Source organism: Canis lupus, chromosome 2 (genome assembly GCF_011100685.1).
Source record: "Canis lupus familiaris isolate Mischka breed German Shepherd chromosome 2, alternate assembly UU_Cfam_GSD_1.0, whole genome shotgun sequence".
Lineage (NCBI taxonomy): Eukaryota > Metazoa > Chordata > Mammalia > Carnivora > Canidae > Canis > Canis lupus.
Genome location: NC_049223.1, coordinates 41,447,284 through 41,460,060, shown reverse-complemented (window position 1 = coordinate 41,460,060; position 12,777 = coordinate 41,447,284). Strand labels below are relative to the sequence as shown.

The 12,777-nt window shown below is 35.4% G+C and overlaps 1 protein-coding gene across 1 annotated transcript in view; it reads right to left on the bottom strand.

The window, feature by feature from the left end:
* Positions 1–11,705, bottom strand: part of SPINK5 (serine peptidase inhibitor Kazal type 5) — an 80,112-nt gene extending 68,407 nt beyond the window's left edge. The window contains 4 exon segments of the mRNA NM_001025397.1: positions 3,401–3,473; positions 5,135–5,262; positions 10,381–10,406; positions 11,649–11,705. Coding sequence (NP_001020568.1) covers positions 3,401–3,473; positions 5,135–5,262; positions 10,381–10,406; positions 11,649–11,703 — 282 coding nt within the window. The 5' untranslated portion in view covers positions 11,704–11,705.
* Between the last annotated feature and the right edge of the window lie 1,072 nt (positions 11,706–12,777).

The window sequence follows — 12,777 nt, the reverse complement described above, 5'->3', positions numbered from 1 at the left end:
CTCAATTTATAGTTGTTTTCTGGATAAAGGATTTGCTGATCTCCTTATTCAGCCACAGCCTTAGGTGCTACTTCTCAGGGTAATTTTATATTGATTTCAAAGCCAGACAAAAATAATTAAAAAGAGAAAAGTATACACTCATTTTACTTATGAAAATAGTTTCAAATTTTCTAAATAAAATACTAACTATTCAAATTAAAGAGTGTATTAAAAATGTATTATGGTTAGGTATGATTTACCCTAAGAAAACATTAATAGTTTAACATTAGCAAATTTATCAAGAAATTTATTACATTAATAGACTTAAAAAGAAAAAATCAGAAAATTATTTCAACAGCTATAGAAGACATTTGATTTTCATTAAAACAGATTCAGGAGATTAAGAATAGAAAGGAATTTTCTAAACCTGCTAAAGTTTATTTAAAAATACCTACAGTAAACATACTTAATGGAGAAACCCTAGATATATATTCCTTCTTAATATATGAAGATAAGGCAATCTGATGTTCATTATTATCATTATTATTATTATTGTTTAACTATGGAATTCTAGATTCTGGCCAATGATATAAGAAAAGGAGAAGATATAATGGAGTGATAAAATGGAAAAGGAAGTTATAAAACACCTATTATCTCCTATTATGCAGATAATGTGATCAACTACCAAGAAAAAATGATGAGTTAATGATAAACTATCAGAATTAACAGAAGATATCATAAAGCTATTCAATGTAAGATCAACCTGTAGAAACCAATAGAATTTCTCTATACCAACAATAACCAGATAGAAATACCATAAACAACAAAAAAAACAAGCAAAATATCAGTAAAATTACAAATTTTCTAGGTATTAGCAAAAAGTATAAAAATCTGTGGAAAACGCTTAATAGATTTCATAAAGTACACAGAAATTATTATGAATAATATTAATGATAAGGTATTCTGTGCTCTTGAATTGGGCAAGTTAATATTAAAAAGTCAATTTTGCTCAAATTTATTTATAAATTCTTTGTACCCCTAATCACTTCAGGTTTCCAAACTCAAGTTGGATTTTTCATAAACTCAATAAACTTTTTATTTCTAATATACAAGTAAATATACATCTATGTATAGGTAGGTCAACTTGGAGAAAGATGATTTAAGAAAGGTGACCTGCTTAATTAGTTATTAAAGGAATGAGCTCATCTGAATAAGGAGCTCAGAAATTCACATATACACACATATGAACATAATATCGTACACAGTTGGCAACCTAACTCAATGAGAAACATTGAATAAATGAGTCAATTAAAAAATGAAAGTCCCTAGATGGACCAAATACATTAAAGATTGTGAGGAATTGAACTATGGGTGATAGAAATGAAAATGGTGAAAAGAAGTCATATTTGAGATACACTTTGGAGACAATACCAATGAGAGTTGTTGATGGATTGGATATTAGAGTTGGAAAGTTAAAAAAATGACACGTTAGTGAAGAAGAAATTGATGATGCAAGAGAGAAAGGATCTCTATAGTAGGAGGAAAATTCTTGAACAAAAAGAGCACCTTATCCTGAAAGTGAGCCTCAGGGTTGATTTTTGGGGAGGAATCTAAGCAGAGAAAGTGGGTAGATTTTTCTCTCTCATGGTGAAGAGAAAGTAACAACAAAAACAGTTTAATTACATGAGTGCATTCAAACACAAACAAGTAAAAACCTAAGCAGAAATTACGCGAAAGGCCCACAGTCAAATGTGAACAACCTTAATTTATAAATATTTTCCTCGGTAGCAAAACAAGTAACCATAAGAACTTAAGAGGTAAAAATCATAATATAGGCATGAAATGATAACAGAAAGGTATAAAGGTTCAGAATTCCAAAATTTTCTTCCTTAAAAATCTTATTTGATCAAATTTAGTAAATGTGTGTCTACACGTGAAAACATCTGACTAGCAAATTTAGAAATACTTTTGTTAGAATTGGTATGGGTGTGTATTTCATTTTTTTGTTTGTCATTTGCTTGTATTTTATACCTTAAAACATCATGATCAGTTTTTCTTGAAGGAGAAAGATGGGGAGGAGAGGATGGAGAAGGAGAATAGATCTTAGTGAATGAGTCCGTCTCTAAATGTGACAAAGCAGAATTGGAATTTACCAGGATACTTTTCTGACCTCCACAGATTTTGTAAAAGACAGAAGCTGCTTGCTTTTGCTCAGATAAAGGATTTGCAGTGATAGGCCAATTGAGGGGTGACTGTGTTACTCTTTTAAAAGTGAGACTGGTTGAGTTAAAGCAAAGAATTTGGTTGAGTAGATTTACTGTGGAAACTGAGATTCTCAGACATTCCTGAGTAACGTTTACAGGGAAAAATTTTAGCGTGGTTAATCCAGGGATGTTATGGTAATTTGGGTGTGCCTCCCCTGACTGATCACTTTAATTATGTGTCAGGGAGAGGAGAGGAGGAAGAGAAAGAAGATATGGGAGAAGAAGCTACCTGGGAGATTGGAGAGATATGAGTAGTTGTGAGGATTCCTAGTGATAACCCCCAGCTTTGTCAACAGTTTACTGTGACAGAGTGTAAGCTAGAAATGTCCCTCAATCTGGGTCTAGCATTTTAATTTTTTTGTAGAAATAAAAAAATTGTATAAATTAAGAAAATTACAAAGTAAAATCATTGGGTGGTGGCTTGCATCTGTACAGTTTCTTTCATTTTATTCCCTTTTTATTAAAAAATTTAATAAATTTATTAATAACATTTTTTTAACCACAGAATACTCTTCTGAAACATATATTAGCCTGTATTCCAATCTGCAAAATAGATGTAAACAAGCAACTTTAGGTGAGTTAGGGAAACTCTCTAGGTGTCAGAAAGAACATGCAGGAGAATGTGAAGGAAAAAAAGAAAAAATAAAATGAATCAGAAATCAGACACCTGCTAACATATGTTAAATACTGTATCTGGCTTTTAAGAGTTAGTTTCTCATTTGATCCATATTCCGTCTCACAGATGAAAAAATTGAGACCCAGAGAGAGAGACATAAATTGTCCCAGTGACACAGAGTGTAAGAATTCTGACATTTGAACTTAGTTCTGAAGTTCCATGACGGCTTTTGTTGAAGCTGAGGCAGGCCAGGAGGGATGAGAAATGGCCATGGAAGGCAGATCTCACACTCCCTTACTCCACCTCCTAGTGTCTGTCAGTGCCCAAAGTGGTTTCTGAGAGTCGGGTCATGGGTTGGGCATATGGACAAGCTGTACCAGATATTTAGCCCACCCCTGGACTAAGCCATGTTCCCTCCCTTCTAAGTAGTTGGCTTCACAACAGGTATGACCTAGTAATTAGGAAACAAACAAACAGTTCTAAGTAGAGTCAGACATAATCTTGAAAGCAGATATGACAAGTTGACTTCAGATAATCTCACCTTGTCTGAGGCAATGGCCCGGGAGGCTCTCGTTAAATAGCTGGCTCTTTTCTGGGATTTTGCTTCTTTCTCCCTGAAAGAGAGTGGGAAGTAGCATAGCTTAGACATGCTTTCCCAATTTCAAGGATAATAATATACATGTCAAACTTAATTTTGACTCTTATCCTCAGCTAACTCTAGTATATCAGAAGTAGAGGTAGATATGTGCAGAAATGACCTAAGTTACCATAAACTCTCCTCAGTGCTGAAAAAAATCTCAGACATGGCTCTACAGAAAGCAGGAATCTCTTCTTTTAACTGCACAACCGACAGACTAGTCCTCCACCCATTTAACTGCTTCCAACATCCCGGTGGTCACCAACTCTAAAAGCCATCTCTACCATCATTGGAATAGTCTCTTTGAAGGACTATATTCATACTGAACCGAAATCTATCTGCCTGTTTTGGTTCTGGTTCTAAACTCTAAGGTCCCACAGAGCAAATTCAGACATTTGAAGATAGTTTTTATGCCCTGTACATCTCCTTTCCAGTATTAGAAACCAAGTTTACTCCAACATAATTTAAATAGGTAACAAAAATAATAATTGAGTGATTTCAAAGAGATAAGCTACCTTGTATGTTTCAAGACATTTTATTTTTGTTTTAAATTATTTTTCAGTAAATATACTATATTCATATTCATAGCTTTAGTCTCCTATCAGGGCATCCTATATAACAAGAAGGAAGTTTTATAATAAATAATATATCTGCTGGTTTACATTCAGCTTTCAAGAGAATAAGAGAATTGCTCAGCTTGCCCTGGGTCTCCCCCATCCCCATCCCCTAAGTCTTGCCCTTTTCTTCCAACCTCCACAATTTCTTCACTAGGTGCAGCATGATGATTACAGCTTCATTATCCCAAACTTATACACTATGTCAAATTAAATCCCCTGAGACATACCACTTGGCATTTAAAAAGCTAATTATAACATAATTATCTTAAATGGATAAGCTTAGTATTGGCTTGGTATCAGTGTTGAAGTTTTGATAGTGGTCAGAAAACAAAGATGACCTCCTTGTTCAAAAACAAACTAGAACACTTTGAGTTGAGGATTTTTGGTTGATGCCAAGCCTTCTTCCACCTTTGGGTGTCCCTGAAGAGAAGGAAACCAAACTAAGAAGCATTGCATACATGTCGGTGAACTTTCAGGACACTCACCCTTCCGGAGCTGCAGGGAGGTGGAAGCTAAAATCAATTCTTTAGACCATCTTATCCTAGTGTAATCCTAGATGTCTAGAGAAACTGGCAGCTCACAGGGTCAGGGTGTGTCCTGCTTAAATCCTTCTACTGGTTGGCTGCCATAAGGAGAGTTTGATATCATTCCTAGGGAGCTTTTCTCAGGCCTGAGTATACAACAGAGTCAGGGCTTAAGAGACCCAAGAATTCTTTTTTCCCAGAGTTAGGAAACTCAAAGTGGAACTACATCTTCAAAAGACTATTAAGTGTTACAGAAGGTATTAACTCTGGATCCTCTGGAATGTTTTGGAATGCCATTTGAGTGATTATTAAAATTTTTTCAAGTAGGTGGCATTTATCCAACTTCACCTGATAGCAGGTGTCAGACTGATCTGCTAAGCATTTTTATTTAACCTTTCAGATTCAGAAAAATATATTTGACAGAATATAAAAAAAATACATTCACTAGTCCAGAGGATAGCTGGTAACTCAAACACTTAAAGAGAGATTTTACTCACAACATCATTTTGCAGGTGGCACATCTATTGATGAATGCTATTCCATCGGGGCTTTGAAAAAGTTTTTTATCTTGGGAACAAAATAATTTTCCATTTTTCATCAATGCCCGATATTCATTACATGTTTCCTAAGGAAAAGATGAAAAAAAGCGTGTTTACTGAAATCTCATCAAAGCAAGACTTTACCTTCTAAGAACTTCCTTGAGCAATATTATTTAATGACCAATACTTGCTTTGTAGAGAAGCCATTCACTCAATTGACACAAATATCACAATCAAAAACAATGACTGGATCATCTGTTGGAGACTGCAAATCTACTTAAAAAGCATTCATCCAAAAACAATTAGTGAAATGGAAAGACCTGACCTTTATTCCAGGGTTGTCTTTTACAAGCCCAATAGCCTTAGCGAATTATCTTCTCAATGGCTAACTTACCCTGTCTGTAAAAATAGAGGATATAATTTCAGATGTTCTGTATGTATTATGAGGATTAAGTATTGTAAGCATGTAAAACTTTCAAAGTGCTTGATACATAGTAATCAATATTTTACATTATCCTCCTCCCCCTTTCTTTCTCCTTTATTATTGTTGTTGTTATTATTATTGGAATATGACACATATAAAATACCTAGCACACAGTAGGTCAATACTAATTGCTGTCAAAAGGAACATGAAAAGATTGCTGAAAAGGTTAATTCAATATATTTCATGGAAGGCTTGCTATATGTCACTCTTTTCTAGGAACTTAAAACCAATGGTGCATTTGCATTAGCTCTCAAAGTACTGATTTAATGATATATTTCCTATTAGTTTAGAAAATCCACTGGGTCTTTAAAGCAAGCCTTTGGAATCTAAGTTTTGTGAGTTTTTTGGTTTTATTTTGATTTTGCAAAAAAAAAAAAAATACTGCTTCAAGGTGTTTGCATCAGGAAAAAAGAAATTAGGGTGTCGGGGTGGCTCAGTTGGTTAAGCAGCTGCCTTTGGCTCAAATCATGATCCCAGGGTCTTGGGAATTGAGTCCTGCACTGGGCTCCCTGCTCAGTGGCAAGTTTGCTTCTCCCTCTGCCCCTCCACCCACATGTTTTTTTTTTTTCTCTCTCTCTCTCCTCCCTCTCTCCCTCAAATAAATACATAAATAAAAATATTTTTAAAAATAGAAAAGAAGCAAGAAATTATTATTATTTTGAAAAGAAAAAAGAAATTAAATCAAGCCTTTGCTCTAAATCTGACAAATACAACCTCTTTTAAAGAACTGATTATAGAATTCTGTCCAGCCTCAAAATTAATAAGTTAGGAAACAACAAGTGTTGGTGGGAATGTGGAAAAAGGGGAAACCTAGTACACTACTGGTGGGAATGCAAGCTGGTGCAACCACTCTGGAAAACAGTACAGAGGTTCCTCAAAAAGTTAAAAGTAGAGCTACCCTACAATGCAGCAGTTACACTACTAGGTATATATCCCTAAGATATGAATGCAGTGATAGGAAGGGGCACCTATCCCTCAGTGTTTATAGCAGCAGTATGCACAACAGCCAAACTACGGAAAGAGCCCAGATGTCCATCAACAGATGAATGGATAAAGATATCTATCTATCTATCTATCTATCTATCTATCTATCTATCTATCTATCTATCCATCCATCCACAACAGAATATTACTCAGCCATCAAAAAATGAAATCTTGTCATTTGCGATGGAGCTAGAGTGTATTATGCTAAGCGAAATAAGTCAATCAGAGAAAAACAATTATCATATAATTTCACTCATGTGTAGAATTTAAGAAATAAAACAGGAGCACAGAGGAAGGGAGGGAAAAAATAAGTTGTAATCAGAGAGGGAGACAAACATAAAAGACTGCTAACCATAGGAAACAAACAGAGGGGTGCTGGAGGGAAGGAGTTAGGGGATGAAATAACTGCATGATGGGCATTACGGAGAGCACATCACATGATGTAATGAGCACTGCGTGTTAACAAACCACTGAACTCTACCCATGAAACAATAATATACTACATGTTAATTGAATTAAAAAAAAGAATTCTGTCCAGCTTCCTATATCTTTATAATAATCATTCAATCAGCCAACAAAAACTCATTATGATATTAATTTACTTTGTTAGGTGCCACGGGTATAGCTAGGTGCATGGATATGGCACTAAGGCAGAAGCATTCTTGCCTAAACTGTGCTTACTGTCGAATGGATTATGATGTACTTCACCTCGCCTCTTAAACATGGGATGCAGTTGGTAGCACTTGCAGAATGATTAATGGTGAAGAAGAAGAAATAAATAATATCAGAGACCAGCCCTGGGAAATTTTGCTCATGGTGACCTACTAAAATATCTCTAATACTTTTATCACCACCCAGTGATCTTATCTGAGTAGCACAGCAATAATTTTGGGCAACAGCCTGACGACTGGGCCTCTTGTGTCTCAGTCTCTGATTTTACAGTATTTTTTAAAGATTTTATTTATTTATTCATGAGAGACACAGAGAGAGAGAGGCAGAGACATAGGCAGAGGGAGAAGCAGGCTCCATGCAGGGAGCCTGAAGCGGGACTCGATCCCAGGACCTGGGGATCATGCCCTGAGCTGAAGGCAGACACTAAACCACTGAGCCACCCACATGTCCCTCTGATTCTACGGTATCTTATGCCAACATTGCAAGTTACTGCTCAGCTCACCAGATATAACTGATTCTATAAAGTCTAGATAAAACTTTGTCATAGAATCAGAGAAGAGTCTGGTGTTTTTTTGTGATAGAATAATATCCCTTGCGAGGCAGGTCTTAAAGAAAGTATTGAAAACAAAGATTTATGAAGCATTAGAATGAAGCTTTTAAAAGGTTTTAGTGGTCAGTTGAAAAAGAACATTACTAATTAGGATAATTCCTGCATTGGACTTCTCCAGTGTCACAATGAGATGAATGCCTAATTCCTAGAAAGACCCACTTTGTTTTTTTTTTAACAGATGGACAACCAAGACCCAGAGAGAAGGTCAAGATTAATTAGTTTAAGTAGTTAAGATAGAATACAATGCTGTTTTTCTGAGTTACAAAATAATCCAACGTATTCTCTTGGCAAAAACAGGAAAAGGCCATACAAATTGAAAGCAGGAGGTGGGTTTTCTCTCAGGAGGTGGATTTTCTCTCGGAAACAATGTCCTCTCAATTACTGACAAGGGAGGGTTGAAACAGGAACAGATCTACACCAAAACAGCATCCTGAGGTAGGGGGATGACTTTTTAGCAAGTGTTTACTTGCAGTCCACCTTCCAGTCTTTGGCTTATTTCCATTTTGTTTTGTTATTGTTGCTGTTGCTTGTGTTTTCTCCCGGTGTCTCAGAACAACTCAAGCCCTCCAGGGCCCAACTCCTTCCTTCACTGGCCGGGATGTACCCATTGTCCTCTACTGTCCCTCCTCCAATAGCACAATAAAATCCCCCAGGAGCTGGCATCAACCGCACTCTGTGTTAGAGCACTAACAAGGTCCTTTTGGCTTTATAATAACCCTTCTGTGATGACAAATTCACGTATATGGTAAAGATCCTTGGAGATCACCACAGTACTTTTCCATGCTGTGCTGGCTCATGATTATATCATTCAACATGGTTTTCTGGCACCAGTAAGAACTCAATCTACTGAATTTGGAAAATAAAAATTCCAGCACTGTAAGAAAGACTAAATCAATACTTTTAACTTCTGACAAAATTTACATAGACGGTTGTAAGAAATATTTCCAGACACATAGTTATTTCTTTGTGTTCTTGTTCATACCAACATCAAGGGTGGCTACATTTATTTTAAAAATATTTTCCAGTGAAATAGATTTTAATGGTATAAAAAGTCACAGTTGCAAAATTAGAAATATCCACCAGAATCACCACCCATTATCAAAGACTCTGAAAAAGAAGATTATGGTTTCCTGCACAATAAGATTTACACAATACTCTTCTTTTGCTAGTAAGCAACTAACATGCTAGTAAGCATGTTCTTTGATTCCCCCAAATCCAACTTTTTTTCTACTCTACTCTACTACCCTACTTATCCCATAGTATTCTATATTCCCATAGTAGTTCTTGAGCCTCTCCTTACACAGCAAATTTAGATGAAATAATATAAGCTATGATGAAATTTCCTAGAACATTCCTGAAATGTTTCTTTAAAAAAGTTGTTACAGAAAAATATAGCAAGAGAGTATTTTAACAATAGTTCTATGAGTTTCATTATAGAAAAGGGTTGTTTTATTGTTTTATCATTTTAATGTTCACAGCTTTTAAGAGACATAGCCCATATTTGCTATATATCTAGCACTGTTTAAGTGCTGTATTAATGGCATAGGTGTGTGTGTGTGTGTGTGTGTGTGTGTGTTTGGCTCTGGACTTATTTTTTCCAAATTGATAAAAAATAACTTCTATAGGAAATTATTCTTTTATTGCTTAAACCAAAGATTTCTAAGTGTTGGCTAAGCACCCTCCTGAATCAAGGCCTCTACCATTCCAGGTTCTTCTATCTTCAGGACTTACTCCCTTCAGATCCTTGTTCTAATACTATCTTTTCAGAGCAAACTTACTTGACTATCCTAAGAAGAACTGATACCACCTCCATCCTCAGAAATTCCTATCTTCCTTCCTCCTTCATTTTCCTCTTAGCACTAATCATTATTTAATGTGCTATATATTTTACTAATTTCTTTATTAACTTATCTGTTTTCCTCCACTAAGGTGTAAGTTCCCCAAGGACAGGATTCTTGTCTATTTTCCTTATTTTCCAATATCCCCAGCAACTCAAACAGGGTCTGACTGATAGATGACAGATGCTCACTAAATATTTAGTGAATGAAATATATACACTGACTATATACAAGGTCCAGACAACCCCTTTATCCACAATGGCCACAAGAACACTTATTTCTGCTTTCTATGTCTGTCATGACTTGTCAGTTGTTAAATCGAATAATACTAATTCACTGGTTTGTTTTTGGAATTTTAGAGCACTCCTTTAGCAGGACAGATTGCCTCTTGCAGACATCCACCATCATTAATCCATGGATAGATGTGTGTGTGTTTGCATGTCCGTGAGTGATTCATGTCTTCCTTCATAAAGACCTGTTTCTGTGTTTTTAACAAAAGCTATTAGTACCTATCAGTATAATATGTATGCATTATTAATGCGAAGGTGTTGGCCACAGGCCATTTTACTTTAGAGATCTTGGAATGGATTCAATGAACAGAAAAAGCAGGACTAACCTGATTTTCATCCTCACTGGCAGCATCTGGGACAAAAATACAGAAACTAAAGTTAAGGGAATGTAAAATATTCAACAAATAAACAATTCACTCAGTGCAGTGCCTGCTTATTTTAATGGCGGCACGTTATAAAACCACAAATTATTTTTGAACACATTAAAATTTACCTTGGCAAACAAAATGAGGGCACTGCACCAGGAAACCAGTACATATGTTCACAGAGGTCTAGTCACTCATAGAGGTCTAATTACTTTGGAAAATAATACTCGTACTTTTTTACCCTCTCAAAATATTTAATTTCAAAGAGATCCTTTCACAGCAAAGTAAAAAGACTTCTTTTAAAATTATAATATAACAAATATCGAATATAGCATATCAATTATAATTTAAAAGTATAATTAATGTAGCATAAAGTTATATTATATATACTCATAAAATGAAATATTTTGAAATCTGTCAACTCTGTCTCCTTATTACCGCTACAAAAATTAGAGATCTGACAAAAATTAAGATTCATTAAAATCATAGGCTATTATACTGTTTCATTAACAGACTGCTTTTTGTATGTACACACTTATCTTAGGAAAGTGAGCATCATTTACGTATAATGATCTTCTGACTCTGAGACCTTCCTTTAAAAAATACAAATGCTTCAGAGCAAGACTGAGTCTGGGCAACTCATGTTCCCTTCAAATTCAAACAGCAGCTGCAAAAACCTACCTTCTACTTCCCACAAAAGTCTCTTAGCCTTTAGGAGAAATGCTTTCAACCCATTTAGGATTTGATAACACAAAATAAAATATTGCTGGAAGGTACTACTACTTTAAAATAAGAATAGATGATTGAAGTTGACTTTTTAATAGCTAGTTTATAAATATAGTATTATTCTTTATAAAATATACATCTAAGTTTTAAATATCTATTATATATGTAATTCTTGTCAGTATGAATTGATATGCTCGGTGAGGAGAAGATGGAGAAGAATCTATTAGCTTTTCAGAACTAATATAGATTTAATAGAAAGAATTCTCATGGATAAAAATTCAGATTACATCAAACTACTTGCCACTTTTAAAGATAACAACATACTTATTAAGCCACATATATAATTCTTCAAAACTCTGTGTCTGGCAAGATATTTCAAGATTATACACACACACGTACATATATACATACAAACATATTAAGAGTAAGGGGAAGGAGACAAGTCCTTGACCAGGACTTTGCCATGTGTGGCAAGAGGCTTAGATTATATGCAAATTGCTCACCTTGTATGAGACAAAGAGCCAGGGTCAGAAGCATTGGCACTTTGGCTATCTTCATGTTGAAGATGATGTAAGTCGGTTACAAGTCTGATCCTTGCATTGCTCACCAGCTGGTGCTCTAAGACTGAACCCATGGAGATGCAGCTCACTTTTTATATACTGGCAAATACTGGTGACACCCACAACAACAACCAACATTACAAAACCAGTTGTTCTGGGTCATGCTACACTTAATATACTACATCAATTTAGTTTCCATCCTTCAGTATCCTGTCAAGGAGGCAGATTTGAACAGATAGTGTCTATTTCCACAGTTCTAATACGTTTTCATGATACCTCTCCCAAAAGGCAATAGATTAAGCCCAAGAACTTTATTAATGTTTAAAACTCCATACCTCTATGTAAAAACTGAATTTTTCACCAGAACCAGACATATAACTTTGCAGACAAACATGTTTCTAACTGGACTCCTTTCATAAATGGGTGGGGAGGGACGAAGGCAGATGGGCTATCCTACTAGTCAGGTAGAGACTTACAGATTCTCACATCTGGAGAGAGTTACTTAGAGTAAGAGAAGCTAAAATTCTAGTTGCTTCCATCTGCAAGTGTTTTGAAGTGTCTCAATCCAGTGCCACAGATAATGTACAAGTTAGAGTTAACAAGCCAAAGAGATAACCCAGCAAGATTTTAATTTTGAGTACAGGGGGAGACCAAAATTCAGAGAAGGAACAATGACTTTTCCAAGAGCACACAGTTTAGATGGAAGAGGCAGGGGTGGTACTTTTAACTCCATATACTGCTTCCATCACATATTAGTAAAGGTAGAAACTATGTGAAATCAAAACTTATACATAACACTTAAAGATTCTTTTTTTAAAAAAAGACTTTTATTTATTTATGAGAGACACACAGAGAGAGAAAGGCAAGGACATGGGCGGAGGGAGAAGCAGGCTCCCTGCAGGCAGCCCGATGTGGGACTTGATCCTGGGACTCTTGGATCATTCCCTGACCCAAAGGCAGACGCTCAACTTTTGAGCCACCCAGGCGTCCTAATACTTAAAAATTCTTTTTTTTTCAGAAATATTACTTGATATTTTATATGTAATTGATAATTCAAGTTTCTTTTTTTTTG